Source organism: Gossypium raimondii, chromosome 10 (genome assembly GCF_025698545.1).
Source record: "Gossypium raimondii isolate GPD5lz chromosome 10, ASM2569854v1, whole genome shotgun sequence".
Taxonomy (NCBI): Eukaryota; Viridiplantae; Streptophyta; class Magnoliopsida; order Malvales; family Malvaceae; genus Gossypium; species Gossypium raimondii.
Genome location: NC_068574.1, coordinates 57,642,132 through 57,659,652, shown reverse-complemented (window position 1 = coordinate 57,659,652; position 17,521 = coordinate 57,642,132). Strand labels below are relative to the sequence as shown.

At 30.4% G+C, this 17,521-nt stretch overlaps 1 protein-coding gene across 2 annotated transcripts; it reads right to left on the bottom strand.

The window, feature by feature from the left end:
• Nucleotides 1-265: 265 nt before the first annotated feature.
• LOC105775986 (ankyrin repeat-containing protein BDA1) lies at nucleotides 266-2,284 on the bottom strand. 2 transcript variants are annotated; one of them, XM_012598460.2, is made up of 3 exons: nucleotides 2,046-2,284; nucleotides 1,326-1,801; nucleotides 266-1,234 (listed from the first exon to the last, which is right to left on the bottom strand). In XM_012598460.2, the coding sequence occupies exons 1-3, from the start codon at nucleotides 2,092-2,094 to the stop codon at nucleotides 350-352; spliced, it is 1,410 nt and encodes a 469-aa protein (XP_012453914.1). In that variant the 5' UTR covers nucleotides 2,095-2,284; the 3' UTR covers nucleotides 266-349. The 2 variants fall into 2 exon arrangements, with proteins under 2 accessions (XP_012453914.1, XP_012453913.1); XM_012598459.2 differs by having other exon boundaries at nucleotides 1,326-2,284.
• Between the last annotated feature and the right edge of the window lie 15,237 nt (nucleotides 2,285-17,521).

Here is a 17,521-nt window from a genome sequence, read left to right as displayed (position 1 = left end):
ATTTCCACCATTTTCTTATTTGATAAACATTGATCATTAAGATAAACACTGATTTTGTTATTTGTAAAAGACAGATTGACCTAAGCAACAATGGGAATTGATGGTGGATCCATAAAAATGAGTAATCGTCGATCTACTGGTCGAAAAACCTTTGCTTTGGTACCATGTGAAAATGGCAGTGCTCCGGCGACAGTAGCAAGGAAGGCAACCAGAGATAGCAAGCAAAACAAAAAAGAATCAGAGAAACGAACTAGTAACTAGAAAATAGAGAAAAGAAGCTCATTTTGTGTATTGAATCAGATCATCAATTACAATGTAGCAAAGAACTTAAGTAACTAATTTAACTACTTTAGAACTTTCCCAAGATTGTTTCAACAATGCCAGAGAACTTTACCAAGTAATAGTAGCATGGAGAATTTTGGTTTGGTAATGTTTGCGGGGCATAAAAGATTGCCCGGAATACCATAAGGACAGGAAACGTTAAGAATGCTTGATTATAAACGGAGCCTGTAGAAAAATATGAGTATGTTTTCTCACTGGCATGTGGTAATGGTACCTGTGACCACGACGAAACAGCAGCTAAATGCATGTAAGATCTCCCAAACACGGTAAGTGCTAGGAGTATCAACCAAGAGAATGAATGAGGTGGTAGGAGAATTGCTGTTAAAAAAACTGCTGCCCAAAAGGTTAACGAGTTGTGAACCCAAAACGAGGAGTATTCAGATGACCATTCATCTTTTATGAAAACGTCTACTGCGGAGGGACTGGGCATGGGTGCAGTATTGATGTCGGTTTTATGCAAAAATGTGTGGGAATTGAGAGGCTGATCTTGACTTAAAGAGAATTGGTAGTTCTTGAATGGGCTGTCATCAGGCGTATTTGGAGGGTTTAAAGAGGCATCGTAAGTGGTGGTTATAATTAGCACAGTGACTACTAGAAATGTGTTACGCATCTCATGTGGCATACCCTTCATTCTTCGACCTGCTTTTATCCATTTTTCATACCATGTCATCTTTTCTTTTAAAGAATCGATGTGGAATGAAGAGGTGGAGGTATTGGGAAGCGAGGAAGAGGAACCACTCAAGCCTCCTGCTTTGCTTAGCATATCTATAGTCCTATCCGCTTGCCTTTCATTCCATGGGTATTGTGATTGGATATCTACTGCTGTCAGTCCCTCCAAATTTTTGGCATTGATTTGGTATGGATGCAAGTGTTCCAGCAATACTTCCATCACCTGTTAATTAGAATATTCATATATAAATAACCCTTTTATCATACTTACATACGTATCAATAATTGACTTGATTAGGAAAATTAGCATATACCCGAGGTCTGTTTCTGATAGCTGCAATGTGTAGCACAGTGTTGCCATCAATGTCCGCCCAACTAAGCAGTTCTTTCTCCCAACGTTGTGAAGTTTCATGGCGGCTCCTTATAAGCCACCCCACCAAGACTTGAAATGCTTCAAACATGTCGTTTTTTACTGCAAGATGGAAAATCGTCTCATCTCGAACAGTCACATCTTCAATAGCCTCAGGACAAACCGCAAGTAACTTGACCAAAAGATCAACATTTCCAGTTTGAACTACATGGTGCAGAGGAGTGAGGTCCTCCCTCCCTTTGACACGAACAAGGCCTTCATCAAACCTGAGGAGTCGAAGCACTGCTTGAGTTCTGTCATTTTGCAGAGCCAAGTGCATGGGGCTAAACCCAGCTTGGTTTAGCTTTCTCGCAAACGTTGGCTTTAATTTGATCATCTCCATCATAAACTCAATATGCCCAGCAGAGGCAGCTACATGCACTGGAGTATGAAAAAAAGGCACATCATCAATACGCTGTAAAACATATGGATCATTCAGAATCAACTCATACAAGAGGTTAATATCTCCTGTTGGGGCAGCCTGTATCATCCTCTCATCCATAGCTTTTCTTTTGAGGTTTAATAAATTAAGCGGTAAATTTTCAGATTACTGAAAACTAAGGAAATTTGCAACAAAACACAAAGAAGAAAGAAGTAGAAGACAACATAGAAATAGAAATAGAACCTATATTTTCCGGAAACACATGTATCCGATCTGACCACAAGTTATACATGATTTGAACAGAACTCTAGTTTAAGGAGTTAATTTTCTTCGAAGGTCCAAGGAAATTTCCAAGCAGCAAAGTCACAGAAAGAAGGTATCTAGTCCACATGAAATAAAATGGTTGATTTTATACATGACATTTCCAACTATGAATTCTTGGACCAAACAAAAAGCTAGCTGAAGGAGTGATGAATGAATGGTTTAATGCACTATATGATTATGGATATATATTTACTGTAAATGTTTAAGGTTTGTTATTATCCCCCTCTTAATAATGTTGTGTCTCATTTTTAAACTCGTGTTCTCTTCTTGAGAATATAATGAGTCTTATCATTGCATCCAAGAGTTGTTAGTCACTAAGTATTAGCGCGTTTTTTTGTTTTGTCACCAATGTTATCAATAGTAATTTTTTTGGTTACTTATCTATTAAATGTTAATAGAATGTTGACGTAACTTTTTATTGACATAATAACAAACTCATCCTTTAATATTTACACATTCTGTCAAATTGATCATAATTCTAAAATTAATAAATTTAACCTCAATGTTTGCACATTATATCAATTTAATCTTGATTTTAAAAACTTCACAAAATTATTAAAATCCAAAAATATATAAAAATAAACAAGCAGATAAATATTCAAAACAATTTAAAATAGATTAAAATATGCCATAAGTCTCTATATTTTCAAAATTTTGAAATTTAATTCATGTACTTTTATTTCTAAGAATTTAGTCTCTTTACTTTTCAAATTTCAAAATTCAAGTCCAATTGTTAACATTGTTAAATGTCTTTTTTTTGTTAAATTTTTGGTGTGACATTTTGAAAAAACTCATTTGGTAGCGATATAACTAAAAAAAATAACGTTTTAATAAACTTGAATTTAACAAAAAAATTTAAGAGGGTCAATAGTTGGATTTGATTTTAAAATCTAAAAAGTAAATTGACTAAATTCCTAAAAATAAAAGTTTAGGAATTAAATTCCAAAATTTCAAAGAGTAAAAATGACATATCTTACACTATATCAAGGTAGCTTCCTCGTTCAACCACGGGGTGCCAGTTTGTTTAAACTTTTGAATATGAAGTATGAACATATCAAAGGCATAATTCAATTAGTACAGAATGATTAAAAACTAAATTCCATGGAAGAAGCAAGTCTTTTAACCTTCACCACTACCAAAATAATTGCCTGCCTTTTCTTACTTTATAATATTGTTTCCTTGTCGACCGTAATTGACGGGCCACACCACTACCAAACATAATTGCCTGCCTTTTCTTACTTTATAATATTGTTTCCTTGTCGACCGTAATTGACGGACCATACCAGTCTTTAATTAATTTTTGAATGAATCGCTTTCGATGGTTAAACCCTTCCAATTTTTCTCCTGCTATTGTCAATTGGCCCCTTCCTCACAGCTGCTCGTAAAGGAAAGGCGAGTGAATTGTATAGATTAATCTACTGAGATGGAAATGTTTTTAGGCCGCATTGTTGACGCTTCATTACACTTAGCTGCTGCATTGGGTTCGCCAATGGAAATTATGAACTAAAAGCCGTCATTCGGCTAAGAAACTAAAATCAATAGATTGGATGTTCTCTTAACTCTTTATTCAAATGCTTAAAAAGAAATACTTTCATTGGCAAGTGATGAACCAAAAATGACGAAGATAGCAACACTGCACTGCACATATCTGCCATCCATAATCAACACCGGTTTAGATCATCCACTTCTATAAATGTACAAACTTTAGATCATTATTAAACAACACCAACCAAATTACATAGTTTACAACTAAAGAACCTTGAATAAATGTACAAACTTTCCCTACCTGATATATTGGACTCAGTTTTTCTTTGCATTTTCATACTTATTGTAGGCCTTCCTAATCTAAAAGTAAAACGAATCATAAAGAAAAATACAATGCATGGTAAATCAATTGTATATATTTTGAATTAATATAATAATCATAATCGCTTCGCGCAATAAATTTTTGGGGCCACATGCATTAGTGTGAATAAATTCTGAAGGTTGAATTACTCTCTTACCTTTTTCAATAAAAGATTACTTGGAAATCTTACTTTTCAAGTAAGATTCACATTGTTGGAGATAAACTTTCGGAATTGTCCCGTATACTTAAATTGTCATCTTTCACAAGTTAGTGGTTTTTTCTGACTTAATACGGCCAAATCTCAAATGTCAAAAGTACAAAGTTTTAAGTTCCTTATTTGCAATTTCGATTTCTATCATTGTGTACATCTTTGGTTTGATAAAATAGAGATTGTTTTGTATCAATCTTATATAGAAAAGTGAACAATTTCTAAAAATTACAATACTATTATTAAAAGTCATAGTAAAGCTGTCTTTAAATTAACAAGTAATTAAAATTAAATTTCTTTTTAAATTAGAAATATCGAAAGTATCTTTAAAAACAATCTTTTTAAAACTATCAAGACAAAAATGTATATTCTCACTACTTCAGCCGCAACACTTGTCGAACCCCGATGTGCAATGAGAGACAAAATGCTATATGTGTATATATATATATATACACATATATGTGGGGTTATATAATGTATAATACATATTACATACATATAATATATACATATTACGTACATATAATATTATATGCAGTTACATGGGTGCGGTGGGGAGAAAGGAAGTTAAAAGGAGTTCCTTTTTGAGTTTTAAAAAAAGAATGCAAGGGTTTTGGGGTGAGAACCTTTAAACAAGGAAAAAGCTTGAGACAATTGTCTCCAACAAGGAGCGGGATTAGAACCTCCATTTTCCCATCAACAATTTCACTACCTTCTTCCTTAAAACTAAACCATCAAGTATTTGGTCTGTGTGGCAGTGCAGCAGTGTTCAAGTTCTCAAATTTAATGTCTATCTGTAAGCACTGACAACGTCACAATTCTTGGCTCTTCGGTATAGTTCTCTTTTGCAGCTCTTTCTTTTTTTCCCTTGATGTTGTTGAGATATGTGACTGATGTTTTTGAAGATATTCTAATGCCTTGATATTCCATGTCTCTTCAAACTTTAAGTATCTTCATAGTCCAAGTGTCTCTATTTTGTAATTTTTTTTTGTTCTAATTATATCTCCATGCCTTTTTACATTGCTAATTTCTTGTTATATAATAATAACTGTCATGACATACACCATCAAAAAGTCCTAAATATATATTTTTTGATGTATTTTTTTAAAATATAGTTGAATTTCGTGATGTTGATACAAGTGCGTTTGACGTGTTATTTATTTGAGCTATCATCAAACCAATTTTGTTTAAAAATGGTTTCTAACAGGTTATAAGTTAAATCGTTAAAAGGATGTTGATAATTTAGTTTTTAATATTTAAATATTTTATCAATTTAATCATGATTTTAAAAATATAATAATTTTAACCTTATTATTTATATATTCTATCTATTTAATTTAGATTGTAAAAATTCAAAAAATAATTTTAAAATATATAAATTATAAAAAGTAAAGAATAATTATCAAAATTATCATTTATAGAGTTAAATTTCTCCTATAAATCAAATAATAATAATTCCTTTTGCTTTTTCACTTTTCCTTTATAATGATGAAAGTTATTTTTCTTTCCTTTATAATGATGAAAGTTATTTTTCTTTCCTTTTAAATCTATTCACATATGACATCTCTAAGAACTTTACCTAATAGCCTGATTGGTTCAATGAACTTCTCTAATCAACAAAATAGATGTGCCATTAACTCATTGGGTGTTAGTTTAGTTGGTACGCATTTATCTTTTTATTTAAAAGTTGTAGTTGAGGAAAAATTATTTTACACATTCTAGAAACTAATAAAAATATTGTAAATTTACCTTTTATTTTTACTAATAATTTGTAGTAAAAGAGATTAAATTGACGTTCTATTTATAACGGATTACAAAAAAAAGGGTAATTTTTTTTTTCATCAAATTGTGTTTATACCTTTTCAATAAATAATAATTTATAGTTTTTTTTTTCTTTTCTTGATATCAAGTTGGCTTTGTACGTGGTTCAGACCAGGGGGTTCCATTTCCTTGAAACTTTTTACTATGAACATATCAATGGCATAATTTTTAGTAGTATAAGACAAGAACTAAAATCAATTTTTTTGTCTGCCCTTTTTGACTTTATATTGTTTCCTTGTTCAACCCTTCCAAATTTTCTCCTTCTATTGTCATTTGGTCCCTTCCTCACAGCTGCTCCTACACGAAAGGCTAGTGAAATTGTATAGATTAAACTGTAAAGGGTAATTTATTTAATTAAATAAATATAAATAAGTTGATTATAAAGGGTAATTTATTTTTCATATTTTTATGTCCGTTTACGATTTAAATTTAAATTTTGTAGTTGTCCCTCCAATAATATTATCTTTATTATTTGAACTTGTATCTTTCCTTGAAAATGCACTGTGTTTTATCTGTTATTGATTTTACATTAAAAGTAATTATTTAAGACACAGAACATGAAAATTTTAACCTACAAGTGAAAATGGAATTTTGGCATGAGTCTTGTGGATTTTAAATAAATAAGATATGTGACTTGGAATTGTCTTCAAGATGTATTACAAAAGAACAAAATACAATAAAAGCACAGCTGGTTATGATCCTTATTCAACCACGACTTCACAAACAAATTCACCCTTTCAAGTGACGATTAGGCTTAAACAAAAGTTTGTGCAGACCTGACCTTCGCCCTTGATACCAAAAGAAATAATAAAAAGAATAAGACTTCGGTACAAGAGATGAAGGGAACTCTACCCCATCACCATCACTAATACAAACCCCAAAACTTCATTACAGTTTCGGCATTTAGTTCGGGCTAGAAACCATACCAATGTAAACGATTAGTACGAGGAGGAAGAATTTTTTATTCGTATTGTTTACCGACCTGACAAAATCAAAGATTAAGTAGCATAATGCAAGAACAACTATAAACATTGAGAACACATTTTAATTGATACACACAATTAAATTTGTGCATCACACAAAATAAAATAATATATATATATAACCATGTCCAAGTGTCACGGACTTAGAGTTTTCCCACGCGATCCGTGCGGCCTTAGGCAGTTTTTCTGCTTAAAACGCCTAAGTCAGCCTAACTCGAAACAAAAAAGGATTCAACAGCAAAAATGCCCAAGTCAGCTTAACTCGCAACAATAAAGGATTCAATAGAATTCCCTTAAGATTTTCACGAAGAACAACAGAAGAACGGAGTAAGAACGAGCCTTGAAAGATGAACAAAAGCAAGAACACTTGAGAGAAAAGTTTGAGTGAATACTTCTCAAAATTCTTATTAACAACTCAATGCCTTACAATGAGTAAAGAGGTATCTATTTATAGTTGAGCCTCAAAGTAAATCAAAGGCTACAATTAAAAGCTGTATACAATTAGAACTCTAAGATTAAATAATCATATCTTCTTGGGTCTCTTCCCTTATTTATCAGGCCCTTGGGATGGGCTCTTAATCTCCTCAGGCAACGGGCCAGTTTGGTTGGGCCAAATGACCTCCTTCAAATACGATGGATCGCACAAGTTCGTCATGGTTGCGTGTTCCCATGCGCAACCCATGACACAAGTATGGAGTAACTTTAAAACTCATGGCTGACGTCTACCTCCTTAATGGGCCTACCGAACGCGAATAGTTAGTATTGAGCTCGCTCCAATGGATACTTTGATTTGGTGAATCAAATAAAAAATTCATGCGTAAAACAGCACAAAACAAAATGTCATGTATAAAATTGTGTTGGAAAAATATGATCATAACATATATAATAATGACAACTACATGTTATTATTTACTATCTTAAAAGGTTAGCCCAAATTAAAAGTGATCTAATTTAGTTAAAACTTATTGAACTTCAGTTCTTGAATAAAATATGAGTCTAATAACTAATTTCTAATTGATGATGGGCTGATTAGAAATTAAGTCTAATGTGCAAAAGTTATATATTTGGGTTATGATCTCTAAATAACACATAACTTTTTGACATTTCATCTTCGAAAAAGAGAGAGTTGCATTCTCTAAAATACTTGTGTGTTAATTTGAAAGACCAAAATCATAAGATTTCAATGGATTCAAGTACCTTCAGCATTTAGTTTTGTTCTTGATTTATTCTTGATCATTTGACATGACTCATATTGATTAATTGAACTTGAATTGAATAACTCATGATAAATTAATAAATTAAATTTAATAACTCATTCTGATTAATTAAACTTATTAGATATATGAACTTCATAATTAATTATGTGAAAGAAAGTAAGACGAAATATACATAAAAATAATAATACATGTAACTACTATACATCTTTTAATTTTATTTATTTGATTCTTATTTTTATTAACATAATTTACACTTTCTTTTATTTGATGAAAATTCATAATATAAATTATATTATAAGTTTACAATAATTATTCTTTCATAACAATCACCTCCTTATTACAGAAAAATAAAATTATTATCAAGAGAATTGACTATGTTTTATATTGCTTGGAGCCACAATGTAAAATTCAACATTTCACCGTTACCGTATCAAAATTATCGTAATACAATAGTGTAAATCAAATCATCGCACAATCATAACTTGACAAAATGTACAAAGAGTTGGTTTTGATTAATTTTTTAATTGAATTTAGGTCATTTTACTCAATAATATTAACTTCAGTCATGGAATTTGTTATATCTAAAGTACCTCGTTCAAGGCATTTCATCTAGATAGATGCGGTTTATCAATACTCAATTTAATTTAAAAATAATTTTTTCAAATTTTGAATTAGTCGAATCGAATTAATCGAGTTACTTAATTTTTTCGAGTCAACTTAAATAAACAGTTCAATTTTTCGAATTTGAGTCGAATTGAACTTTACAATTCGTGCAATTGATAAGTGTAAATATTCCTTTGACCCGTATCAATTTAATATATAACACATATTACACACATATAATATATACATATTACGTACATATAATATTATATGCAGTTACATGGGTGCGGTGGGGAGAAAGGAAGTTAAAAGGAGTTCCTTTTTGAGTTTTAAAAAAAATGCAAGGGTTTTGGGGTGAGAACCTTTAAACAAGGAAAAAGCTTGAGACAATTGTCTCCAACAAGGAACGGGATTAGAACCTCCATTTTCCCATCAACAATTTCACTACCTTCTTCCTTAAAACTAAACCATCAAGTATTTGATCTGTGTGGCAGTGCAGCAGTGTTCAAGTTCTCAAATTTAATGTCTATGCTTCCATATATGTAAGCACTCACAACATCACAATTCTTGGCTCTTCGGTATAGTCTCCTGTTGCAACTCTTTATTTTTTTTTCTCTTGATGTTGTCGAGATATGTGACATGTGTTTTTGAAGGTATAATAATGCCCAAGTGTTTCTAAATTGTAAATTTTTTGTTCTAATTATATCGCCATGCCATACGTCATGTCATTTGTATCCCTTTTCTAATAGTTTAATGTCATATAAGTATTTTCATTTTGAGTTTCAGCATTTTCATCTTGAAAAAGTTAAATCCAAATGAAAATTTTAAAATTCAGGATAAAATTGCTAATGTAACACACATTTAATTGCGATGTTATGTATATTTTTAAATATTTTTCTTTGTTTCAAAAGAAGGCAATATTTCAATATTAAAAAATTTGATGAGGTCGATACCAAAATTTTTGGAATATGATCTCGTTGATTGTTTTTAATGATGGAACATTGTTTTCAAACATTAACTGTATCCCATTTCTAATAGTTTAATGCCATATCAGCATTTTTATATTAAAAATTAAATCCAAATGAAAATCTTAAAATTTAAGATGAAATTATTGATGTCACACACATTTCAATATTGAAAAAATTGATGAGGTCCATACCAAAATTTTTGGAATATGATCTCGTTAATTGTTTTAATGATTTCAAACTTGAATGAATAAAAATTGTTTTTACAATAAATAAAATGCCAAATTTGACAATTTTTCAAATTTCAAATTTAAATTCACTCCATGAAATAAATTTTTATTCATTTTAATTTTAAAGAATTATAATTAAATATTGAAAGTTTGAACCCATATTCCTAAAATATGAAACAACATGTAATTAAGTTATCAATTTTAAGCGTTATGAGGTGCTAATAATTTTTCTTGTACATAATTGAATCTCGAACCTAAAATTATTCTACTCTAATTTTAAATACAAATCCAAAAATTATCTTTTTAAGAGAATTCCAAAAAATTGATTTTTAAAAGGTAATTTATTAGGTTGTTGACCGCACCTTGTCAAAATGATCAATTATGATTTCTATTTTCTTTGTAAAACCCAATGGATTAAAATTAAAATTTTATGTTTTCTAAAATATTGTCAAGCCAATTTTGTTCAAAAACTGGTTTCGAAAGGTTACGCATAAGTTAAATTGTTAACGGAATATTAATGTTTTTAACTTTTAATATTTATACGTTTTATCAATTTGATAATAATTTTAATAAAGATAATAAATTTATTTCTATTATTTACATATTCTATCACTTTAATTTAGATTCTAAAAATTCAGAAAAATAAATAAAATTATAAAACATCTCATTTATAAAGTTAAAATTTATCGTATATAAAAATCTCACTTTTCCTTTATAAAGATGAAAGTTCATTTTTCTTTCTTTTTCAAATTTATTCACATATGACATGCCTAAGAACTTTACCTAATAGTCTGGTTGGGTCAATAAACTTCTCTAATCGATAAAGTAGAAGTGCGATTGACTCATTTAGTGTTAGCTCGGTTGGTATCAGTATTATTGCTAGTGTAAGAAAATGTGATTTGAATACGTTGAAATACATATATCCTCCTATTTATAGGTTAAAAAGAGTTATGGATAGTTTAGGCATTCTAAAAAAAAATTATAAATGTGATTAAATATACATGAATTAGAAAAAATAATGATAATATATTTATAATAATAAAACATTTAAATTTAACTTTTATTTTACTAATAACCTATAGTAAAAGAGATTAAATTCACCTTTTATTTATAACGAATTAGAAAAAAAAGTAAATTTATATTTTTCATCACAATTTTGTTTATACTTCAAATATTAGACTTTTCAATAAATAATTATTTATGGTTTCTTAATTATTTATGGCTGTCAAGTTAGCTATTAAATTTCCTTTAAACTTTTGACTATGAACATATCAAAGGCATAATTCTATTGGTATAAAACAAGAACTAAAATCAATGGGAGAAGTAATTCTTTTGTCTGCCCTTTTTGACTTTATATTGTTTCCTTGTCTTTAATTTTTGAATGAATCGCTTTCGGTGATTAAACCCTTCCAATTTTTCTCCTTCTATTGTCGATTGGCCCCTTCCTCACAGCTGCCCCTACAGGAAAGGCTAGTGAAATTGTGTAGATTAGTCTAAAGAGATGGAAATTGTATAGAATAGATTGTAAAGGATAATTTGTTTAATTAAATAAATATAAATAAGTTTATTATAATTATGTCTACGATTTAGATATTGATTGCAATTGTAAATCAACTAAAAATTCGACTAAGGTAAGTGCACATATCAATTAATAGTATAGTTACGGTAAGTAAATATATCGTTCTCACAAGGACTACAAGTATTAGTAATTACCATCTTTCTATTATTTAACCGACAAATTTGAGTGATTGATTACTAAAATTAACTAAATCAATTAACTAAAGAACACGACAAAGAATAAATCAGGAAAATAATCGAGCAATAACCAAGAAGCGAAACTATTCTCAGGAAAGAATTCACCAAGATTTCATCTGTTATTATCGATCTAAATTATACAAATTCTTCACTTAGTATATTGATTCATTGAAATCCCTAAATTATGTTAATATCTCTCTTCAAGACTAAGAGCATCTGACTCTAGGTTGATTAATTGAAATTTCTTTCTAATTAAAACCTCAATTATCACATTAACTCAATCTATGTATTCCCCTATTAAATTTGACTCTAATGCGGTAGGTTTATGTCATCCTATTTATAAGATTGCATACAACTCCACTCAGTTGCACTGGATAAAAACAGGGTCTATTACTCTTCTAATTTAAGCACATCAAACATCAAACATGAATCAATAATCTAGAAATATCAAACCAAGAATTAAGCACACATAGTTGAGAACAAGATCTAAGTCTTTATTGTGTAAAATAAAAATCAAAATATAGAGCTTATCACAAGGCTCATCTCCCCTAGGTATTTAGAAAATTAGTTCATGCTAGCAAATAAAAACATTCAAAATACAGTATAACCACAAGAAACAAAGAAATTCGTAATAATCTCCAAAGAAATCAAAAGGGAATCTTCAATCTTGATGGAAATCTACTTCAGAATCCACTTCAATGGGGTTTTTTTCAAGTTGTTTTCTTCAGTATTCTATGATGGCTCACTCTCATATTCTTATTTTTGTCATATATAGGACTGTTAATTGTTTTGGATTTTATTTTTCGTTTTGAACTACTTTATCATATTTAAATTATTTTATTCCAAATCGCAATGTGTTGAATTTCAAAATCAATCTACAATTTTCAAAACTCTGTTTAACTTAAGATTTTTGCTGCAAAACTAAGTGACCTTATAAGTGTTTTCTGTGCTTCAAATTGAATTAACTAAATAAGGTGTTTTTACCTAAAAACTGGAAATGTCACTACCAAATTCTGTTTTATGTTACGTTTTCGAATTTTTAATTTATGGTTTTAAAATGAATATATGTAATTCCTTAGGATTCAACCATAACGTCTAGGTCGGGTATAAGGTGTTACAATATATGTTTCGGGCTACCGCCCAAGCCTAAAGGCTAACCAAAAATTTGGGAGGGTTGGGGTAAAAATATTAGGCCTAAAAAATATGCTTGAACACTCAAGGCACATGCCTAATCTGACTCAACCTTTTTTCTAAGTTTGTAATGTTTTACATTTTGCTGCTTTTATATATTAATATGTTATTTATAACATATAAAAATCAAATCTATAGCAATATATAATTGTACTTGATGGTCACTAAACTAACTATAAATATGAAAAAGGCAAACGCACCTATCGAATAATAGTATAGCTATGGTGAGTAGGTAATATCGTATCCACGAGGACTAAAAGTATTATTAATTACCATTTTTCTATTATTTAGCCGATAAATTGGAGTGATTTGTTTTTAATCTAAAATTACTAAACTAATCTAACTAAGAACGCAACAAAGAATAAAATAGGAAAATAATCGAAGATAACCAATGAGATAGACAATGTAACACCCCTATACCCAATCCAAGTGTACGGATCTGGCATAACACTATTACATTTGGTGCCAGAACGGTTATGGCTGGACACTGTTTGATTTAAACATTTATACATATTATTTTCAACTTAGATCAACCACATTTGGTCTACCTATGTACATGCCTTTTTAATTCAAAATATGGTACCTACTTTTGAAGCTCTTGAGGATGTGATGAGATGAGAGATCTCCTAACCCGACTTTACCTCTTTGGATCTAACTGTACCTACGCGTTAAAAATAAACGCGTTAAGCCGATGAAGGCTTAGTAAGCACTATAAGAATAAATATGAAAATAAATAACAAAATATTTTAAAACTTGTTCAATTAATACCTATTTACACGCATATAAGTTTCTTCAGCTATGCCTTATTTTTAAATAAAAATTTAACTTATCTTCTTGTAAGTTGTCAAACTTACCTTAACACATTGGAGTTTCACTTTTGTTCACATCTCATGTTCTTAGCCCAAAGTTGACTTTATAGGACACACCGGATATAAGAAACAAGAGGTGCCTTATTATGCACTAATGAACTGAGAGCACTAAACTGCTATACAGAGGGCACAGATGTGCTATTCAGAGAGCAATAACGTTCTAATAATCAGATAGCACTAACGTGCTAATAATCAGAGAGCGCGCTAAGGTTCCTTAATGGCATGCCACTAATATCCTAGTAGTTCTAATTTCGTCTACTTGGGAAAATTATATCATGCACACATATCTCTTTTACACTTTTCGTATAATGCTTTTACATACTTTACAATTTAATCCTTGTAACAATAATCCATATACTTATATCTTCACTATATTTAATAAATGTAATATATTTTCTAAATTCAATATTCACCCATAATTCACTAATAATCCTTATAATGTATTTCACATATCACTTCTATATATTTTGTAATTTAGTCCTTAGCAAAAATTGCACAAAATTTCATGTAGCAATATATTTTACTTTTAATAACACATATAACATAATTCAATACTTATTAATATTCCAAAATACACTACAATATCAATGTTTCTCATTCTAAGTGTTATGCATTTCACTTTTCTATTTCTAATATAAAACTTTCCAAATTTACAATTTAACCCTTAATTTTCCACAACTTAGGAAATAATTGTAGTTTGGATTAAAAATTCATATATTAAAATTCATATATTCTTTTATTTTCCATCTATAATTTCCTTGAATAAATTTCACAATTCCATAATCTAATTTTCTTAATTCTAAGTAATTCTATACTACAATATAAACATTTAAATAAGATAATTTAAAAATCTTGTAGTACTTAAAACAAAAAGGTTGAGATGATGTATTTTATTCTTCCTTCACTCCTTAGCCTTCTCTTTTCCTTTTTCTTCAATTAGGTCCTTTCCTTTCTTAACCGAGATCTCCAACTCAACGTTAGCTACGAAAATTGAAATAATTAAAATTTATCAATACACTACAATTTTCATTTTAAATATTTCAATTTATACTCAACCTTTGCTCACATTTCAATTTAGTCCATTAATCAAAACTAACTTTATTTTATTTAAAACTAATTTCATGTTTTCATTTAAATACCACTTTAGACTAATTTCCACTTTCAAATTTCACCATAAACCCTAATTTTGAAAATCACTCAATTTAGTCCCTATTATTTCAAAACCTATAATTTATTTTACAGTTTAATTCCTTTTTCACTTCTAACTTGAAATTATATCAATTTAACCCCTAACATGTAACGCCCCAAAATTCATATTTTTGTTTCTGGATAAATTTGACACAACTGTGTATTTGCTTCAGTGGTTAAGTGTTCTGGGTGTGTGTGTGAGGTCCCAAGTTCAAGCCATGTATTTAGCAAATTTTGATGTTTTTCTAACTTAAGCCTTTATCTAGTTCAGCGGGCTTATATTTAACTATTGGTAAAACCATATAAGAATGAGCCTGCTGGTTCGAGTGGTAAAGGTGTGTTGTGTTGTGTTGAAGGACTTGTGTTTGAATCCCTGCATTAGTGAGGGAGTTTATTTTTGCTCGTTTGACCGAAAGAGTTTCAGTCAAACTGAAAGTTTGAGAAAGTTATGGGTAATGGGATTTGTGGGAGTAAAATTAGGGAAAAGAAGTTCTCAAATTTAATTTTTGTTCTTTTCCCAAAACTTTCTTTTCTTCTCTAAATGTTTTCTTCTCCTGTCCTACTATTGTTATTTCTTTTCTCTCTTTCCACTTCTAAATTCAGATTTGCCTTTTTGAATTGCTATCGTTTTCCTTGGGTGAATTATTACTATTACAGAGGTTCTTGAATCAGCTTGGTAAGTGAAGGTTTTACTATTAACGTTTGGGGTTTGAGTTTGGGCAACTTTACGATAAACATTAGTTAGTGAGTAATCGATATTTTTGTGTGTAGGTGAAGGCGGTGAAGTATAAACTTTCACATAAATTTTCACTTTAATGGACTGGTTCGAAGTCGTGGTCATTTTCGGTAAGCGTTAAGGCGATGATTGCATAGTTGCATAACTATATTAAACTTTTAATTTGGTTGCTAAGGGTTTGAATACTCTGTTGTTAGGTTTTGGAAGGCTCGGGAGTGGTCTCGCATCGAAACGATACCAGGTGTGTGCTCGAAAATGCAGAAAATGAGGTTTCAACGAAAGCCAAAAACCCTATTGTCGACATCACATGGGTGTGTGGGATTCTAGGCTAAGCCATGTGATCTACACGACCAAGGCCAAATTGGGCCGTATGGGCCACATGGGCGTGTGGGCCCTCACAGGCAGGCCACGTGGGTGTGTGAGCCCATTTAATTGAAATGTGTTCTAAGGTTGCATGGGTCACCCAAGTCGACTGTAAACCTACTATAGGGTCGGTAAGCACTACTTAGACCCTTAAATGCATGAACTATATGTATGATGTGTAGCGACCTAAAAATTTTAGCACGGGGGCTAGTCGAAGTGATTATGGAAAATTTAAAAGCAGAGTTTCGATTTTATATGAAAAAGGAGTCGCCACCGATCTTTTTTTCTAGGTGTGATCGGACACCTAATAAATTCTCTTTTTAGAAGAAAATATTAGTTTTAAATTTTTCTAAAAAAGAGGTAATTTTAGGTCCACGTGAAAATCCAGAGAAAATTAGAGTTCGAGAGTCGGTTACGTGCGAGGAAGGTATTAGCACCCTCGCGACGCCCAAAATTGGTATCTCGTTAAACGCGTGTTGTCTTCATTTTCAAAAATACGAGTTCAATTTAATATTAGTCGTGATCCGATTGAAACATGAGAATTTTAAAGCACAACGACTTTTTCTTTTTTTGAAAACACGAATTTTTTTAAAAAAATACAAGAATTTTAGAAACAAGAATTTTTTTTAAAAAACACGAAAATTTTGAAACACGAGAAAATTTTTTTGAAAAGACGAAAATTTTTGAAACCCGATTTTTTTAAGAAGTACCGTATTTAACACGAATCAATGATATTCATCCCTACATGGCGATGAAATCATCGAATTAGTGTGCCAAATCGATCCAACTTAATATTTAATCGTGATTCTATTAAAACACGAGAATTTAAAAAAACACGAGAATTTTAGAATATTTTTTATTTTTTAAAAAAAAGGGCGTATCGTGTTTAACACAAACCGATGATATTCACCCAACATAGCGATGAAATCAACGATTTAATGTTAAATCGATTCGTTGCCTTATTTATTGAAATTATTTAAAATTAAAATAAAATTGAAATTAAATTAAATTAAAAATATAAATACAAAAATATAAAAATGCATAAAGTGCTATTAATATTAAAACGAAATAGCATAAAAAAACGAGCATTAAATTAAAAATGAAATAAACGAAATTACCGAAAATATCAAAAACACGAGCTTGGTTGAACGAGTTACACAAATTGAACCCTTTTTCCTTCTTCTTTTTTCTTCTTTTTTTCTTCTTTTTTCCTTTCTCTTTTTTTTTTTTTTTTGCTGGACTGGCTTGTTGGGCTACCTACTGTTGGGCCTGTGCAGGAATAGGCCTGCTGGGCTGCAGGCAGATTGCGCCTAGGCTGGCTGCTTGTTGGGCTGCTGGAATTGGGCCTACTGTTGGCCTGCCCCTTTTTTTGCTGCTTCTTTCTCTTTTTTTGCTCTGTTTTTTTCTTTTTTTTGGGCTG